General features: G+C 36.3%; 1 protein-coding gene across 2 annotated transcripts; it reads left to right on the top strand.

Annotated features, from left to right (window-relative positions):
* The first annotated feature begins 13,274 nt into the window (after positions 1-13,274).
* LOC113355199 (tubulin-folding cofactor B-like) lies at positions 13,275-20,226 on the top strand. 2 transcript variants are annotated; one of them, XM_026597988.1, is made up of 10 exons: positions 13,275-13,525; positions 14,076-14,179; positions 14,293-14,308; positions 14,746-14,897; positions 15,643-15,761; positions 16,272-16,333; positions 16,875-16,916; positions 18,794-18,927; positions 19,569-19,638; positions 19,774-20,226. In XM_026597988.1, the coding sequence occupies exons 2-10, from the start codon at positions 14,160-14,162 to the stop codon at positions 19,819-19,821; spliced, it is 663 nt and encodes a 220-aa protein (XP_026453773.1). In that variant the 5' UTR covers positions 13,275-13,525; positions 14,076-14,159; the 3' UTR covers positions 19,822-20,226. The 2 variants fall into 2 exon arrangements, with proteins under 2 accessions (XP_026453773.1, XP_026453772.1); XM_026597987.1 differs by lacking the exon at positions 14,293-14,308 and having other exon boundaries at positions 13,276-13,525.

Genomic DNA, 20,226 nt, shown 5'->3' with positions numbered 1-20,226 from the left:
ATACATTCGTGGAACCCTAATATATACTATGAAAGCGAAATTCTTTTATGTAACGAGAATACCTGGTGATGCATCCATAATAAAAATTAAGCATGATCAGAACCATGCCTAATATCTTCGTGAAGTAGTCCTTAATTGATCTCGAGCGATAAAACTAATAAAAAAAATTGCATAAAGTGGTAGAGTCATGCTGATAACGTGTTGAAGTAGAAATAGAATATGGAAAAAGGAAAATTCTTATTGAATAGAAATAAGTTACATGTTATATATATAGGTTATGAGGTAAACCATGGTTACATCTATATAAGCCGCACATACATGGGCCCAAGGACCTGCAACAGTCCTTATATTATAAATTTATAATATGCTAAATCTCTTTCTGTCAGGGCCTCAAGGGGAATGCAAATTCCTTATTGTTTAAAGATTTTGGAAAAGATGGATTGTGAAGGTTTTTGAATATTTCCCAACCAGTTCTGCATATGAACTCCAATTGCATCCAAATAGGAACTACACCGTCCATGAAAGCCGACCACTTTCCCTTCAGTCATTGTCGAACTAAAAAACGTACCAGCTTCCACCCCATATGGACCATACTTTCCCCTACTGGTATAAAATGTAAGAGATTTAATCACTTTCACTGTTTCTTCTCCAACAACAGCGCCATAGTAACCAGTAATACAAGTTAAGAGCTCGTCTGGGTAATGGAACTTGATCTACAAAGGAAAAAAGAAATGTAGTGTAGCAAAATTAAAATTAGTGAGAAATACAGTGAGTTAGGATTTAATTACCTTGATCGTACTTCCTCGACCGCTACCCCCATGTCGTGCAGACCAAACAGTTCGCCCGTCCCTGTCATATTGGATCTGTATGGAGAAAATGGCGTCTGTTTTTGTTAAATGAATCTGCTTAATTCCTGTATATGCACCATCGTCCCATGTTTTGCCTCCATCCCCTCCCCATGGACCAGGTCCATGCGGCACTGGTTCTTTAACGATTATAACCTAAGAATAATTAGGAAGTTAATTCACGTTCAATTGTACTCCCTCCGTAGTTACTTTTCGACTGGTTTGTTGCTTGTTTAATTTCTCTATTGACTATCATCATTTGCATAATGGCAACATATTTTTCTTAGCCTTGAAAACAAAAGGAGGAATGGAATTTTAGAGATTACTGGAGATCGTCGAAATCTCACCTCATTTGCCAGGGGTGGAGGATTCTTGTCTATTATCTTGCGATAACTTGTGGGAGTGTTTGCGTTAAATAGAACATTAAGTGACGAACTGTTGAAATTATCCTGAACGTGACCACTACTACTTACACTGTAACGTCCCTTTGTATGATCACGAGTACTACCAAAATCCGAAACAAAATTTTGGGACGTCAGTTGAGATGACATAAGAGCTTTAGAGGGGCGTATACTTTGGTTTTCTTGATCTTCAACAGGCTTCAGATATACTCCAATGGAAGTGAGATACCAGCTAGAATGGCCATGGAATCCGACTATCTTACTCGCTGTACTGGTTGCCGGAAACGAAAACTGTGTTCCCAGTTGACTACCAAAGGGTCCATATTTCATTCGATTGCTTTCAATAGTAAGTGACCGAATGAACACTGGACTCCAGTCATTAACACTACCATAATACCCACTGATTGACTTCATATATTCACCTGGAAAATCGAGTTTAATCTGCCATGCAAAGAAAACAGGATATATAGTTAATTAGGTCGATCGCACACGGATTAATCAATTTAGTATATGGGTACTGAATCAAACTCAGAAGACCTTGTCAGTTTTAAAACCACCACTTCCTCCATGTTTCTGAGACCAGAAGGAGTTGCCACTGTTATCACGGTATTCGAACCTGATGGAATCGATACCAGCTCCATGAACGATCACTAATTGCTTAACAGTTGTATCAAACCCATCATCCCACGAGTCACCTTCTTGTCTAGTAGATGGCCATGGTCCGGCACAGATTGGTAAGTTGTCCTTGCTGCTGCTTTTGTTGCTAATCCTCTTATTTTTCTTGTCATATCCCATCACATGATCAGTACGGCGAAAGCTATTGAACTGTTTACAAAAGAAAAGGCATTCATAAACCTCAACGAACAAAAATATAATCTTGCACCACAATAACAAAATTTAGCATAAAACACAAAGCAAACGCTACCATCTTGTATCCTATCGAAACGAAAATTTGGGATAACTCAGCCACAGATTAAGTATTCCTTGATCAGTCGAAGCTTGTTAGTATTTGGAAAATTGCATGAGAAGTAGTCCTATATATATATACACTGGTTAGGTGCAAATATGTTCAAGTTGTGCACATGCAAATATGTTCAAGTTAAAACTTAAGGATGAAAGGTGGCTGGTGAAATAGGGCTCTAAAATATTCGAGGTTCTTAATTCCACCAACTATGAAAATGAAAAACAAGAAAAATGTGGGAATGAATTGGATCCACCAAAGACCAAATCAAAAGTTTACACTCCAAAAAGGGGTTTTAATCTTTTTTTTTCGTTACTTCAAATATGTTCAGTTTTATCTTTTTAGTACAGACGGTTTTAGGGAGCTAAGCTAGCCTGGGTAGTAAAAATGTTATTTTCTCAAACTCACGATGGAAATCTGGTTACTTTTTGTCGGTCTGTAAGGACAGTGGGCGATTCCTTTTCTGTGCTGCCTACATCAGATGGTTTTGTTATAACCGTCCTTTTTTCCGAGGGGAACAATGATGGGTGGTCTTTGAAACATAACAAGATTTTAAAAGGGTAATTTTAGAAAAAAGTTGAACCAAAACATGCCCATGTAATCGAAATTCACAAATACATTACACTCCACGTATATTATAGCGCAATTGCGTACTTATACATGGAAATATTTTTCTTTGATCGGTAAAGAAAAGTTTTATTAATCAAAAAATAGGTGTATAAAGGCAATACCAGCCTAAGCAAGAACAAGAAAGAAAAAGAGCAAAAGATGGTAACAGACTACCACCTTAAGCAGGAGAAAAGTAAATGTTACACCAATCTCTCATGACATTAGAAGCACAGACATCATTGTAATTCTTAATTGCCAAAGCCCAACAGAAAAGACAGTAGATAGCTTTGTTAGCAACTCCCTTAGCATTGGTTCTTGCAGCTGTGAAGACCCCTGCATTTCCCTCCTTCCAAATGGACCAAATAATTGCCACATGAATCAAATTTCATACTGCAGTACTAGTAGCATCATGCTGAGTTAGGTGCCAAGCTTGCAGAGAAGATAAAATATCACCAGGCATACAAAAGAACCATTTTAGCTTTTCTCGAAAATCCTCCCAGACTTCTCTTGCAAATGCACAGTGCAAAAGTAAATGGTCACTAGATTCAGTGCTGCTACAGAATAAACATTCTACAGGGACTTCCATACCTCTTCTTCTTAAAACATCTCTTGTGTGCAAACTATTATGAGCAATTAGCCATAGAAAGAAACCAACTTTTGGTGGACATTGTAAATTCCACACAAAAGTAAAAACTGAGTTGTTATGAATCAGTTCATTTTCTGCAGACAAAGAGTCATAAGTAGACTTAACTGAAAAGATCTTACTTTTAGAAATTGGCCACTGAATCTCATCCTCCAACTCCATGTTGAAAATGACATCTGCAAGATCAGTATTGAGAATTTGAAATTCCATTCTAGCAACAGCATTGAGCCTTCTTGGAACACCAAGATTCCAAACATAATTGCCATCAACACAATTGCATAACTCAGCAACTGAAGCCTGCTTAGCCCTGGATAAAGCATAGATATTAGGAAAAAAAATCTTGATGGGAGAATCATACATCCAATTATCATCCCAGAATCTAACTTTGTTGCCTCTGTTAACTTGAAACTTCATATACTTCAAGAAAATAGATTTATGTTTCATGATCGCCTTCCAAACTGACCTTCCATAAATTCCTTTAGGAGATTTAGAAAGCCAATGAACTCCATCACACCCATATTTCTCAAAAACTAGCATTCTCCATAAAGCATTTTCCTCCATAGAAAACCTCCAACACCATTTTGATAACAAAGCCTGGTTTACCTTCTTGAGATTCTTGATACCAAGACTACCCAAATGTTTCCTTCTTGAAAGAGCTCTCCATTTCACCAAATGTATTTTTTTCTTTCCTTTGTTATTATTCCACAAAAAGTCTCTCATGATTCTTTCTAATTTCTTGATGACAGAGGCTGGCATTTCAAAGAGAGACATATAATAAATTGGAAGGCTAGCAAGGACACTGTTTATGAGAGTGATTTTACCTGCTCTTGAAAGAATAGTCTTTTCCCAACCAGCCAGCTTAGCAATAAATTTCTCAATAATTCTGCTCTTGAGAGTGATCCTCCATACTTATCACCTAGTGGCAACCCCAAATAAGAAGTAGGCAGAACACCACATTAACAGCCTAAAAGAGAAGAAAAAACAGATAAATCCCCTTCATAACCAACACCAAAATTTGGCTTTTTGCAAAATTAATTTTTAATCCTGTAAGCATCTCAAAAGAGATGAGAATAAGCCTGAGATTCTTTACTTGCTCTTCATCAGCATCTAAAAAGATGAGAGTATCATCTGCAAATTGCAGATGACTCACTATCATACCACCTTCTTTAGAATGAAAACCATACAGAAGTCCTTCTTCTTGTGCCTTTTTAATCATGTAAGTAAGAGCTTCCCCCACTAAGAGGATCAAGAAAGGTGAGATGGGATCACATTGCCTAATGAATTTACAATTCTTAAAATATCCAGTTGCACTGCCATTCACAAGCACAGAGAACCTAGCAAACTCAACAAAACAATGAATCCATTTCCTCCATTTTTCTCCAAAGCCCATTAACCTGAAAATATCATCAAGAAAATCCCAATGCACATGGTCAAAAGCTTTCTCAAAATCAATTTTACAAAGCAAACCAGGTCTGCCACTCCTTAATCTGGAATCAATCAATTCATTGGCAACTAAGACACTATCTAGAATTTGCCTTTTTTTTGACAAAAGAAGATTGTTGTTGAGAGATGATTGTTGGAAGAGTTGTTTTAAATCTTTTTGCAAAAATCTTTGAAACAATTTTGTAAGCACCATGAATTAGACTAATTGGTCTTAAGTCTTTAATCTCTTCAATTGAGTCTTTCTTAGGAACAAGAGCAATGAAAGTATTCTTGAGTCTCCAATCCAAAAAATCCTTGTGCTGCAACTCTCTAACAACATTAAGAAAGTCATTTTTGAGAATGTCCCAACAAATAAGATAAAATCTCATTGGAAATCCATCAGGCCCTGGAGCCTTGAATTGTCCTAGCATCTTGATGGCAGCAATGCATTCATCCTCCTCAATATCCCTTTCAAGCCAGCTTTTTACCTCCTCAGAAATAGAAGAAAATTGCATTCCATCCATAGAAGTAATTCTTTGATGAGTAGACTGAAAAATATTTTGAAAGAAAGATACAATTCCATCCTTGATTTCCTTCTCATCTGAAGTCAACACACCATTCACTTTAATTAAACCAATATAACTTCTCCTTCTTCTGTCATTTGCAAGCTTGTGAAAGTATTTAGTGTTCTTCTTAAAATCTTGAAAACGAGTAACTCTACTCCTGCTTCTCCCTTTTTCTGCTCTAATCACTGTAAGGTTGAAGTATTCTTTTCTTGCATTCACCCTTTCCTCCCATTGAGTGTCGGAAAGACCATTATTGGCATTTTCAGCTGCATCCAAATCAACAAAAATGTCCTCAAGTTCCTGCAGTCTCCTTTCCACCTCACCATACTCTTCTTTGCTCCATATTCTTAACTTTTGCTTAAGCAATTGCAACTTCTTGCAGAAGACAAATCCAGCACTACCTGAAACATTAAAGGAATTCCATATATCTCTAACAAAATCAAAAACTTTGGATTAGAGAACCAATAATACTCACAGCGGAATGGTGATGGACCATGCTTCACACCTTCACATACCAGAGAAATCGGATTGTGATCAGAACATGGACGAGCGAGAGCATGCCGGGTTATATTTGGATAAGCATTTTCCATAGCAGGACAAACCATAATTCTGTCAATTCTACTTCTGATACTGGGAGTTTGATTATTTGTCCATGTAAATAGAGCTTCAATTAAGAGTAAATCAAACAAATGATGTCTCGAGATAAAGTTATTAAGTTATTGTACATGGAAATATTAAACTCAAGCCGTTCGTCTTGGATATGGTACATACTACATAACATAAACGAAAACCACACACATTGTGTGTTGTTTTTTATTTTTACTACTCCACGCTGGAGTGGTACACATAATAATATAGATATTCAGTGTAACATGCTTACAATCGCGGCTACGTCCCCGGCCACTATTAGAAGCTTAATTATAGTGACCCTTAGATCCAGAGACTAGCTAGTGCATTATTTCCCCTTAATTATTTTACCGTCGTCCTCGTCGTCGATACGAGTAACAAAACCTTTTACAGATAGAGGAGGAGCCCTGGGTTTCCCTTTCCCTACGGGATTGCCTCTCCACTCGGGTACCTCGGCCTTGCCATGAGTACTAACAAAACCCTCTATAGGCTTGCTGGTTGTGGCATTCTCTGCTAACAATGCAATCACTAAAATGACCATTACAAGTAAACTTTTTCTCCATACTTTTCTTTCTGAATTTTATACATACTAGATTTGTGCCCGTGCCACACACCGGACATCTTTCTTCTTTTAATTTGGAGTGTGCGGGGCTTCGTCCCGCCCCGTGGTGATGCATTTTCGATTTAGTGTGTGTTGGGCTTCACCCCTCCCGTGACAATACGTTTTTGATTTGGCGTAGCAGCGCGAATACATTAAATACGATTTTTTTTCTTTTAGCATGGTGTACGCGGGGCATCGCCCCGCCCCGTGGCGATGTATTTTTTTTTTTGGAACAATTATATGTATGTCTTTTTTCGTTTCAATGAAATGCTATCAAATATGTATGCCTTTTCCCTTTCCACGGTTCCTAAAAATGAAACAATTATATAAGAATAAAAAAAAAATTAACTTTCACCCAGATTGTAACGGTCAATAAACTATACAATAGATAGCCGTAAATAACTTTGGCGGCTGGAAGGTGCTTTACGACCCAACCGCCAAAAAAGTACATGGTTAGAAAAACTGCAAGATCTAGCCGTTAAAATTAACGGCTGAGACATTACAGTTACGTACGATGAGGAATTCCTAGCCAAAACACAAGCAAAATTTCTAGTTTTCTGCAAATACAGAACAACTAACGGCTAGGAAAGTCCCAACACATGGTTGGGGATTCTTAGAGCCTCAACCGTAACTAACCATTTACGGCTAGGTCGACAAGAACTCCTAACCATAATCAACCCAGAAGCAGATTTCCTAAACTCTGAATTCATCAATTTTATATATTAAACCAATCTAAAGGTAAAATAAATGGTTGGTTTTCGATTCTTAACATTTTGGAGGAATTACTAGTGTTTGGACAGATTCATTCACTAAATCTTCAATTTGTGGTTCAACACCTTAAACATTAAAATCATAACTGGTTAACGGTGGATTCAATCCAAAACATGATCTTGTCATCTTAAGAATCAACCTTCATAAACATTTTTTAGAATCGATGAAGATTTGATAAAAAAAAATTCAAAAATTTGATCATAGGTTTTGTTTTTTTGTTTGTTTTGAGAAGAAGAAGAGAAAAAGGTTAGTATGAATTAATTTTTGGTTTTTAGGTTTTGATTTAATTTTGATTTTAGCTAACAAGACTCATTAAAGGGTAAAATTGATTTTTAACACACACTAAATCTCCTCTCGCCACTTTAAGGATATCACAATCCTATGAAGCCTCAAAATCTTAATGGGTGCAACACCGATACAGTATTATCTTAATGGGTGCAACACCGATACAGTATTCTAACCAAAATGCTAGTATGTGTCGTTGAAAACTTCTAATGTGAAAAAAGTACAATGTGGGACTACATTATGCTGCTTATCTTGGTCACAATAAAAAAAACATTGATAGGAAGGATGATGTTTTATTAGATTATTGTAGCACTTACATCAGTATAATTCTCCAAAACTTTTTCAGTTTAAAAGTTCGGAGGATTAATATACCAAGTGTAAGATACACCAAAATTCCTATCATGCTTAGCGAGCACATCTGCTGGTCCATTGCATTCTCAAATGGCATGTTTGTATACTCAACTTTCAAAATTTCTTAAATAAAACAAAACATTTTTAATAATGATATGATTTTGCCAAGGAGGCAATAACTATTCCCATTTATTGTATTTGCAACATTACTTGAGTCCACTTCAATAAAGAAATGCTTTACGTGATTGTCCAAAGCTGATTGTACTCCATCTAGCACAACAAAGCATTCTCCTTCCTCAGCATTTGAACATCATGCTTGGAAATGCATCTCGAGCCTGTATGATCTCCTGTAAAATTTCTCATTATTAGTCCTGTATGTTAGAGCATTGCTCGGTCGAACTCGCATGCGTTTCTATCTCAAGCATGTTTGTCAATATTAGTGATCAGAACTATATGTCTTGATTTTTAGTATACTTATGACTAAGTTTCGGTCTAGGATAGTTAGGAATAGTTGAGCTCCAGACTCCATGGCGATTATCTTGCAAAGACGAAGAACTACTCAACGAACCAGTGGAACTTCATCCGACCAAAAGGTATGTGGAGACTTGAACTCATCTTGTCACTCAAAATTCTATCTACTCTATTTCCTACTCTTGAGACAAAAGTCGTATAAGTATGATAGTTTTCATACATACACATTTGCTATTTCGAGCCGAGTTTACTCGCCTATCTTTTTCTCGAAATACGTCTTGGTAAGCTTTTGCTTTAACCATCTTCATCTTTACCCGTGACGAAAGTCATGATGACGTTTCAATCTTGAAAATAGCTTTGATGACGACAGTCGATTCTTTATGTCTAACGATCGTTATTACATTATAGAAGAATGTTTCAACTATTGAAATGTAGAGTTGAGAATATGCAACCACCTATGGATGTAAGCATATAGTGTGTTCGCAAATCAGTGTATAATTCCATCTGCCGGAAACCAAGTACGTGCATATGTGTGCATGCGGTATTGGTGAAGGAGACAAGTTGGGTACGCGTACCCGTACGCATACTGGCGGAATTCACGTCCGTGAAATTCTGCTGAGTTTGAAGTTACGAACTCAAAAACCAGTCACCTTAGGTACGCGTACCCGTACACGTACTGGCGGAACTTTTTCACCCGAAAAAGTCTGATGAGTTTGGAAACTAAAACCAACTCAAAATCTGGTAGCTAAGGTATGCATACCCGTACGCGTACCCAAGCTAGTTATTTCTTAAATCGGTAGTTCATGGACTTAAAACAATAAATTATAAGGAACGCAATCTTTGCAAACCGTGGGTATACTGTTCATGAATTGATTCAAATGAATCAAACCGATTTTGTTTCAATTGTGTCTATGTATAAAGACCTAAGCAAGTGAACAACTCTTGAACTAGTTCTTATGAGTCATTTGAACTAGTTATGAGAAAGATGAATACGGTTAATATGAAAGCACTTATATGGCTAACCATTGGTCAACCATTTGTGAATCAACCAATGTACACGTTTAGGTACGGTTACTCAAACCTAAATGAATATATTTCATTTGTGTGTGACAAGCTAAGTTTCGATCTAACGGTTGAAAGATATTAGCTTGGATAAATCAGGTTTTTCATCTAACCGTGATTATTGAATGCTTTGTTACCAAGGTAACTTAGATTGCAAACCCTGATTTGAAAACTATATAAGGAGACGTCTAGAAAATATGAAAAACTAATCCCCACACCTCCTGTGTGATACTAGTTGGTTTGCTAGAGTCGATTCTCCTTTAATCGTAGGTTTTTTCTCGAGACCCTGTCGATTAACGACTGAAAGACTTCATTGGGATTGTGAAGCCAGACGAAACTATTTCTCTTGTAGTTGAGCGATCTGATCTTGCCATTTTCTATCATACGAGTTCAATATATCTCCGATAGGGCAAGATAAAAAGAAATCACAAACATCTTCGTCTCATCGTTTGTGATTCCACAATATCTAGTTTCGCTACCATACGATTTAGATTATTGTGAGGTGATTGATAATACTAGGATGTTCTTCGGGAATATAAGTCCAGTTTATCAATTGGTTCTTGTTCACCTTGATTTTTATCAAAAGACAGAACAAAACTTTTAGGTTTATCTGTGGGAGACAAATTTTTCTATCCTTGTAGACTTTTCTGTGTGATACAGATTTGTTTACTAAAGTCTTCGACTTTGGGTAGTAGCAACTCTTGGTTGTGGGTGAGATCAGCTAAGGGAATCAAGTGCGTAGTATCCTGCTGGGATCAGAGGCGTAAGGAGCGCAACTGTACCTTGAATCAGTGTAAGATTGATTAGGGTTCAACTACAGTCCAGACCGAAGTTAGTTTGTAGTAGGCTAGTGTTTGTAGCGGCTTAATACAGTGTGGTGTTCAATCTGGACTAGGTCCTGAGATTTTTCTGCATTTGCGGTTTCCTCGTTAACAAAATTTCTGGTGTCTTTGTTATTTCTATTCCGCATTATATTTTGTTATATAATTGGAATATCACAGGTTGTGCGTTGTATCAATAAATAGTGAAATCCAACCTTTGGTTGTTGATTGGATATTGATTGATCCTTGGATATTGGTCTTTGGTACCATCCAAGTTTATCTCTCTTGTATTTAATCGAGACTCGCAGATTTCTTGAGTAAGATTTAAATCAAGAGATAGAGATATTAACTCCTTGATATACTTTTTATTAAGATTGAGTCTGACTGTCTAGTTGATTCTTTTAAAAGTATATTAGAGTTAGTCCATACAGATTGCTAATCGAAATATTGGGTGAGGTTGTTAGACCCCCGCATTTTCACTATATCACAGTGAACATAGTTCAACTTAAAAGAGGCATCACAGTGTAATTTAATGAGTGGGTTTTGAGGCGGAGTCCATTTTTGGTTTCTGTTTATAAAGACTATGTTTTGCTGCACCCTATTTTTGATGGAAATCATTAAATTTTGTATCCTTCTGATGATGTTCACTAGATTAGCCTTGTGATGTTCAAACACATAGCTACACCTCTTCCAGACTTCCCAAGCTGCACATGCCATGTGGATGATCTAATCATCTTAAATTGATTCATTATTAGTTCGAACTGCAAACCAGCTTCATACCCAGTCCTTGAGATTATTAATGTTCTAGAGAGATCTTCTAATACCAGGAATAAAAATATATACTTCTCTTGCAAAGTTGCAGTGCATTAGTATATATTCTAAAGTTTATGGATTGTGATCACACATAGAGCAATCAGATGGAACCCCTATAATCTGTCTCATAATTCTTCTATTAGAAGGAACGGAGTTAGTCATACATTCCGAAGGAATAATTTGATCTTCTCTGGTAACTTTAGATTCCACAGTGGCTTCCGTATCCTGACTTCATCAGGACTGTTAGTGTGAATCCCATTCTTCAACTCCATTTTCTTGTTAAATACCGACTTGACTGAAAACATCCCATTATGTGTCAATGTCCAGACAAGGGTGTCGTTTGCCATTCTTGGTATTCTGATATTCAAGACTTTAGCGGCATCTTCAGGTGTAAAGAGAAGATTCACACAATCAGATTTCCAGGATTTCTCTTCTTAATTTATTAAATCAGAGACAAACATATTGTCTGAATAACGTTATGCACTAGTATTAATCGGTAATAAAGGACCTTGTAAACCTAAAATCCAATTATCCTTTCACAAACTGATTCTTTTCCCATCTCCTAGATTCCAAAAAAATGAATTTTTTAATGAAACCAACCGACCTATATAAGCTTTTCCAGGCCCATGTTGCATTCTTCTTTACTAGAGCACGGAGAAGGGTGGAGGTAGGGAAATATCTTGCTTTGGGTGCATCTTCCATGAGTTTTGAAGAGCTTGTACATACTCTCCAGGCTTGTTTAGATAGTAGTGCATCATTAAAAACACCCAAATATTTAAATCCACCCCCCCCCCCACCCACCCCCCTTCAGCTTTGTTTTTGGAGATATATGTCCAAGCACTAGGGTAGACTCCTCTACTATCTTCTTCTTTTTCCCACTAAAGCTGTCTTTGGATTTTTTTCCCATCTCTTTGATGCTTTTATCTGGAATCCTGAAAGTGCACATTTGATGAAGAGGCATGACATTTAGTAGAGTCTTGACCATTATAGATCTTCCAGCTTGATTGATGAATTTACCTTTCCATCTGGGTAATCTGTGTCTCATGTTGTTCACAATACTAAAAAAGGAAGAATTTTTTTTCTTGTTAAGGAATACCCAAGTATCTTTCATCCATAGCCATTTTTTGTACTTTCATTCTTCTGGAGAGCATTCTGCAGTACCTATCATGTAGATTACCAGTTAAATAAACTGAGGATTTTTGAAAATTTATCTGTTGGCCTGAAATATTGCTGAACTCCTTAATAACATCCATCAAGTTGTTGACATTATATATAGTTTCCTTGGTGAATATTAAGCAGTCATCAGCAAACAGTGAATGGGACACTGGTGGTACTCTTCTTACAATATTGATGCCTTTAATCTTCTTGTCAGCTCCATCTTTGGCCAATGATCTAGAAAATACCTCCACGGTGTGGAGAAATAGATAAGGTGAAAGTGGATCACCTTGTTTAAGCCTCCTAGTTGGTTTAAAAGAAGTACAAGAAGAACCATTTAGTTAAATACTAACTTCAAAAATACTGATACATTCATGGACTATGGCACACCATTCAACTCTGTCAATGCCATGTACCCATTCTTTCCTCTTTTGCTCTTCATACAATGAATGATATCTAGTGCAAGAGTTATATAGTCTGAAATCTGTCTTCCAGAAACATAAGCAGATTGCATGGGAGATACTATTTCTTGGAAGCAATAGGCCTGAAATTACCAGGTGTACGAGGAAGCTTGACTTTCAGAACAAGAGTAAAGTTTGTTTTATTCACTCTTGAATGATTTCTTGGTAGTGAAAATTCTATGAACCATATTGATCAATCGGTGCCAACAATGTCCCATTGAGTTTGGAAAAAACCCGGTGAAAATCCATCAGGTCCTGTGGCTTTCCAAGGCAAAATCATTAGCACCAATTCCCTCGGTCTAAAGACACACGATAGACACTTTCGGAGCACAGAAACAAGCCCAGGCATAGTAAAGCCTGCTACGAAGCACCGGTGGGTGCCCTTGTAAAAACCCTCGGTAAAATCAAATCTAGGGCTTCACAGTTCAGAATTTAGCAGAAACAAACATTTCTTCTTCTTAAATTTCCACTCTCTCTGAAGAAGAACTTAACCTAAATAGAATACTCCAATCAGATGAGATTATTATTGGATCAGATGAGAATCATATTCGGATGATAAATTGATCAAAAAGGTGGATTTGGTCGAGGGAATCATCATCTTCTAGTGTTGTTGTTGGTTTCAAAAAGGAAATTTATAAATCCTTTTCTGTCATACCTCAGGTCAGTTCTCTCATGCTTCAATCAGTTAATTCAATTTATATTTCGTCATCTCTTGAACTTCATAGACGAGGTGAATGTACTTACTATAAACATACTGAAAAATGCAAAAGAATACCTGGTGTTTCCATACTCTCTAACCTAATCGCAACACAGAATGAACAAAACATCTCAATGACATGTTTACAAGTAAACTAGGGTTACTTTGAAACTACCAAATTCAACACAAAATTATAATCAGATCATGATTTTCCACACCGAACTGGAAATACAATATAAATGAATTATATTCTTAACACTAATTGATTCTAATTTTCTGGACCCATGATTCAAATCTCTGCCAACAACAAGTTAAGATGAACCAAATATATAAACCCTAGATACTTGTGTGCGGATGACATTTTGATTATTTACTGATAAAAATTTCTAGCTTACTGGTTTTTGAATTACTAATTTTACATTCCACAAATTACTATGTTAGTTTTCTTCTTGTGCACATCTTAGTGGGATTGGTGGGTTTTACTAATTACCGGTTCTTGTTTTTTTTTTTTAGTAATGGCGAACTTATTACAAATTCCAACTGATGATTCGGTTCTTCTCCGCGTAAGTCACTCCAATCTTAAAAGCTTCTCTGCAGATGTTCGCTTCTCTCTTCAGGTATTTAATTTTATCATTCCATTTTTATCAATTTCCACAAGGATTAGAATATATCTCGTTTAATTCACTTATGTTGTGATACTTCTATTTGAATTGTAATTTTATTAATCCAGGTCGAGCCACCATAAGGTAAACCGTGCTACCAACCACCATTGTCAAATGAATATCCACAAATAAATTCAGTATGAATTTCCGCCTATGATTGACAGTTGGTTCACCATATGATTTGGGCTAATTTGCGCATTGGAATGTTTTGAAATTTGTGAACTGGATCTAAGATTAACCTCAATGAAGCAGGATAGATCAACCACAATGAATTGTTGGAGATTTTTGTTATACTGTTAATAGAACACATCCAGGTTCTTAGTTTGTTAATAAATCTTTTTCATTTCTTTTTGGTACTGTATTCCTTCTGGAATATCTATATTTGATGTAGGAAGATGCATGAGTTAAGGTAGTTGCCTGTGAATAATCACATAGAAAGCTTCAGTACGCAATCATCAGTTGAATTTCCATCTATTCTTTTCTGATAAATGTTGCTAAATTGAAACTCTCATTGCTCTCAGATGACTGTGGAATCTGTGAAAGAGAAGCTCTGGAAAAAATCTGGTACTTCTGTTGATTCAATGTCCCTTGAGCTTTTTGATGATACAGGTGCTAAAGTTTCAGACTTAAATGACAATTCCAAACCCTTCGGATTTTACTCTCTACATGATGGGTGAGTGTCTACTTCTTTTTTTCGCCATCACACATTCTTTTCTTCTTCCAATGTTCATCACTTGCAAAATGTAAAAGCTACATTTTTGTGCTTGATGTGAAAACGAATATGGTGGAGCTACATTATTGTGGTTAAAGACGTTGAAGTTTTTATAGTTTCTTCTTACTTATAATATGTTGTCTGTGTTCAAATTTTGAACCTAGAATTTGTTTCCTTAGACTTCTGATTTCATGTTCCCTTTTTAAATCATGGTGGTCTTCTATTCGTATCTCAAATATTTCGTTTCCCGTTTTTCAAATATAGAAGTTGAATAGTAAACATTGGGTTGCTTTCAAGTATTCTTCTGTCCAAATGAAACCCAATCGAAGAGTGAAAAACATGAAATTTAGTTTTGGCTTATCTACCTATATTAAGTTGCCTCATTTTTGTACCTTTGTATCGTAGTTTGAGAATAAAACTTGATACAGTAATTTGAAGCACTCATTTGTGTTTATACCAAAGCTGAACAGGTAAGAAGAGTTTGGACTAACTGCTGAGATGGAACACATCATTCTCATATGTGATACAAGAAAATAGTAATTGACCAAAAACAATGATTTATTTTTGAGCCTCTATGCAACGTATAGTGTAAGCTAAAACTTTTAGATAGCGTAAATTGCTTTTTCTTTTGAAATTCTTGTAAAAAAAATATTTTCTTGGGTTTTCGTAGCCTGTGTCTGATTAACTCTATTCTAATGTGTGAAAGGTATCGATTGAATATATTGGACCTGGATCCCTCATCGGTTACAGCTGGTGGCTGGCTGGAAGATACTTCACTGGTGGAGAAGTACTCCATTTCTGAGGAAGCCTATGATAAACTTGGTGGCAAGTTCCCTTATCTTTGTAATTGGCATAGTTTTTTGTGTTTTGGGCAATGTAACATGTGGCGGGCAGTTTTATTACACACTAAAGTGATGGTTAAATAAAGGTTGGTAGTATATTGTAGATTGTGTTACTGACCTCCTTGATAGTCAACCAAATACTAAATCCCATTTTTCTTTGTAAGTTGAATTGTTTATGTTCTAATGGAGCATATAGATTCTGAACATGAGTACTTTAACCCAATGTCCCAACATTATGTTAGTTTATTGAAAGTTTCCTGATATTGAAAAGATAATATATACTGTGTATAATCCATTTATTAAGTATCAGGGTTGCCCAATATACTCTGGTTAGTACTTAGTAGTATTTGCAATTTCATTTCCATTTTCATTTTTGAGTTATCTCAAGAATTCTTCTTGAGTTTCCTTTATGCCATTACATGATTACGTCGTTCTCTTTGACTCGCATGTGTAGTCCCTTTTTTAGCTCACAAGTTCAATCTGGATGGTTCAGGTACTTTTAGGAAATATAAGGAAAAATTCGCTTCTCAGAATCCATCAGTTGTTGAAAATAAAGTAAGCTGCTATCTTTTATTGTTATCATACACCAAGTAAATGCTGTTTTATTCTTGATAACTGTGTAAAATAACAGAGTGTTGCTGATAACACTTATTAAGTAGCTAGCAAGACGTTATATTCTCAAAACTTCTACTTTTATTTGTTTTGCCTTATCAAGTAGCTAGTAGGGCTTTCTTATTTCTTGATTGATGCTTTTAGTCAGACTAGACTTGCTACATGTGTTATATACTTATATGCACTTGGATGAATGAGTAGGTTCTCTCAGGTACACTTGCTTTTCACCAGCACTTGGTAGGACTATACAAAATGTTAGCCGTTATAAAACAAATAAGTTTGGTCAATCTTTTGGTACAAACAAAAGGCATTCTGAAAATCATACAATAATTATGCATTCAGATGCTAATTAGAAACTGTGAAACAAGGGTGAAGGGATTCATTTTCTTTAGGTTCAGGGTTCATTTTCTTAAGTTAATATGAAATCAGAGCTACTGAAATTCCATACTTGTACCTCAACTGACTATTTGTTTTTCGTATACAGATTACAGATAACTACATGGAAGATCTCTGTGCAAACATCAAGGTTAGTATAAAAAGCTTGTCTTGGTTTCAGTTTGCTTCCCCAGTTATGTTAGTTTTTGGAATGCTTAGCATCTTATCAGTACCAAATAAGCATGAATAATCTAAACTTAAGTTTTGTTATTATAAATATTTAGGATTTAGAAGAGATGTAACATGTGGTTTCCTTGGAGAGATGTTTGGAAGACCGACAATGTTGTATGCCAAGGTTAAAAGTAATTAACAATTTGTATTTTTTTCCTAATAAGTCGAGCAGCATTGATCTTGTAAGAGCATCCACAGTGGTAGATGCCAAAAAGGCCAAGCTGTAATTGGCTTTAGCGATGGCTTTTGGCGTCAACCACACTGGTTAGCATTTGTATTGTAGTCGGGCGGGGTTTAAAGAGAGCCCCTTGCATTTTATTTTTCTATTTAAATTATTCTGCAATTCTCAGCTTTAGATTATACCCATGTTCTTATATGCTACTCCCTCCGTCCCTAAATAGATGACCTAGTTCAAGTTTGCACTATTTCAAAAATACTCCCATCTCCTCCTTGCCTTAAAAATAGTGCAAACTTGAACTAGGTCATCTATTTAGGGACGGAGGGAGTAAAATATAGCTTCTTCAATTGCGGGTAAAAAAATACTAAATTTGGCTTTTCTACACGACATTGTGGATGCTCTAATGTTGGGTAAAAATGCCAGGTTTGGCTTTTATATTTACCCCACAATGGAAGGGGCCATATTTGGCATAGAGCTAGGCTCACTTATTAGGTGAGCAGTGAGCCTGGCAACATGGGTATAGCTTAGCCTGGCATTAGGCGGGGTTCACCGGCAAAACTGAGCTTGATAGATAATTTTTTTTTTAATCAAAAACTTCAATAGATCAACTTTCAATCCCCGCTTCCCCATACACTAATGTTTACCAGTGTGGTGTTTGCCCAAAAGCCATAGCTAAAGCCAATTATAGCGTGGCATTTTTGGTATTCACCATTAAGGTATCATGTCTGACATGCTTTAGATCTATTTGTAAGCTCTATTTCAGATGGTAACGTTAAACAGTAGTTTGATTAGGGGCCTTTAACGACAAAGTTCTGAAATTGTTGGTCTAGTGAGAGAGAAGTTGGTAGCTCTGGAAGTTTGATTGGAACGGTAAATCTAGGGCCTTGGGCACAGGGAGAGGAAGCACAAAAAGACTCACACTGTTATATATTTGCATGTATACTGTTGTGTAATAGTGGACAAAGGTGGGACTGGAAGCCTTAAACGCTAGTTTGAATGTGTTGGTCTAATGAGAGAGAGATTTGTAGTTTGGAAGTTCATGGGGGAAGAAAAACCATTGTCTTGGACATAGCAGAGAGGAATCACCAAAAGATTTATATTGTTATTTAACTGTATGTACGTTGCCGGAATAGTTAATTTAAGTTTTCTCCTGTATGTGGCTGTGTTCTGATTGGTGCAGTACAGAAAGTTACTTTTGGTTATATTGATGATGATTAAATGGCCCAACACTTTTCAAAGCTGTAAGAGTTCTGTTGCATGTTGATTTAAGTGGAGGATGTTAACGAGTATGGACCACTCTTCTTTCTTGTAAGTGAAAAAAGTGGCATATCTTGGAGAAGGCTGTAATGTGTCATGGAGCCTTTTTTGAATAGTTAGTGAAAGTATCGTAATATTGGAAATTAGACAAACTGGCCTTGCTGCAACTTTAAGCTTTGTCAGTCAAATGGACTTTAACAATACTAAATAAAATGATTACACATCAGGTGAAAAATAAGTTCTGGAGCTTTGGCACCTTTGATTCTTTATAGATATTCAGCCGTCTAAGGTCTTGATATTTGAAGTACCGGTACTCGTTTTTCTGTTCTGCCGTTGCTAAAACAACTATTTTCTTCATACAGGTTGGAGATAGGTGTGAAGTTGAACCAGGAGAAAAAAGAGGGGTTGTTAAATTTGTAGGTAGAGCTGAAAATATTGCACCTGGTTTCTGGATTGGAGTTCAATACGATGAGCCACTGGGAAAACATGATGGAACGTATGCAAGATTCTGAACTCCATGTTTTTATTTTTATTTTCAATAGTTACTTGTTCTTTTTAAGTTCTATATCATGCAGTTGCTATATCGTATATGGGTATTCCATTGGCCTTCGGGGGAAAATTTAGATATCACATTATAAGTTAGATAACACATAGCTATTGATAAAATGTAATGGTTGGAGTGTACCATGATTGTCAAGTTTGGTATATGTTTCAAATATTATATATTCACTGATAACTTATTTATATCATTTAAAGTTTTAAACGCATATTCTGGTATCTGTCTAGAAGGTTGTCAGGCAATCTTTACTCTGAGAAACTAGCACTCTATGCATTCAGGATGAAAGCCTGACTACCCCGGTGAACACACAGCTGTGGCCTGGACTTCTTTGTATGTTCTTCGACTACCCCTAAAGGTGCATTAAGTTGTGGCATCTTTGCAGAATGCATAAACAGTGTAATAACAACGACGAGATTAGGCTTCTAGTATGTTTTCCTTGTTTTAGGGAGCAAGATACTTCCTGTTGATTGAAGAGTATAAACCTTTTGTTGATGATTAACATTAAGTTTGAACACTTGATTTTGAATGATGATTTTGCTAGCTTTTTAATCTACAATTGTGTTTTGTTATTATTATAGGGTGCGAGGAAAGCGGTACTTCACGTGCCCTTCACTTCATGGTGCAATGGTCAGACCTGAAAAAGTGAAGGTCTGTATATTCAGATACTCATCAGTCATTAGTGTTAAGACTTTCTGAGATATTACTGGGGACTTATTGTTCATGGTTCCCTGACCCAAGCTGATGAGAAGTCTGATGATGATTTTTTTTTTTTTGGCTTTCTAGGTTGGTGACTATCCAGAGAAAGATCCATTTGAAGAAGATGAAATATGAACCTGTTGTTAGAAGAATAAAAAGGTTCTAACGTGTACTGGCTTGGAATTCTCTCTGCCTACCAATGTTTACAAGACTGTCTGTAACCTTTGCAGTTTTATAATCAGGATTAGCTGTTTGTAGCTGAAACTGTCAGGTACTAGAAATTTTATCTAGTTTTCGTCGGTATCGTTGATTTTATCTCCCATCTTCTAAAAGTATTAGAAGACAAATAGAAGTATAGTACTTGATATCTCGTAAGGTAGTTTTCAGATAGGTGAATAGCGCTATCGTTGTAGTTTGTTTCCTAACACAAAACATGTACTCGGTGTTCCCATTAAAACCTAGTTATTAAAGTCGAAGCTAAAAAACAGAAACAGTAATAACAGCTAGTACATTTATAAGTTCGTAGTTTATTTCTTCCCA

The sequence above is a fragment of the Papaver somniferum genome, chromosome 3, assembly GCF_003573695.1.
Source record: "Papaver somniferum cultivar HN1 chromosome 3, ASM357369v1, whole genome shotgun sequence".
NCBI lineage: Eukaryota > Viridiplantae > Streptophyta > Magnoliopsida > Ranunculales > Papaveraceae > Papaver > Papaver somniferum.
The sequence above is the reverse complement of the archived record's forward strand: the minus strand, read 5'-3'. Positions and strand labels throughout refer to the sequence as shown.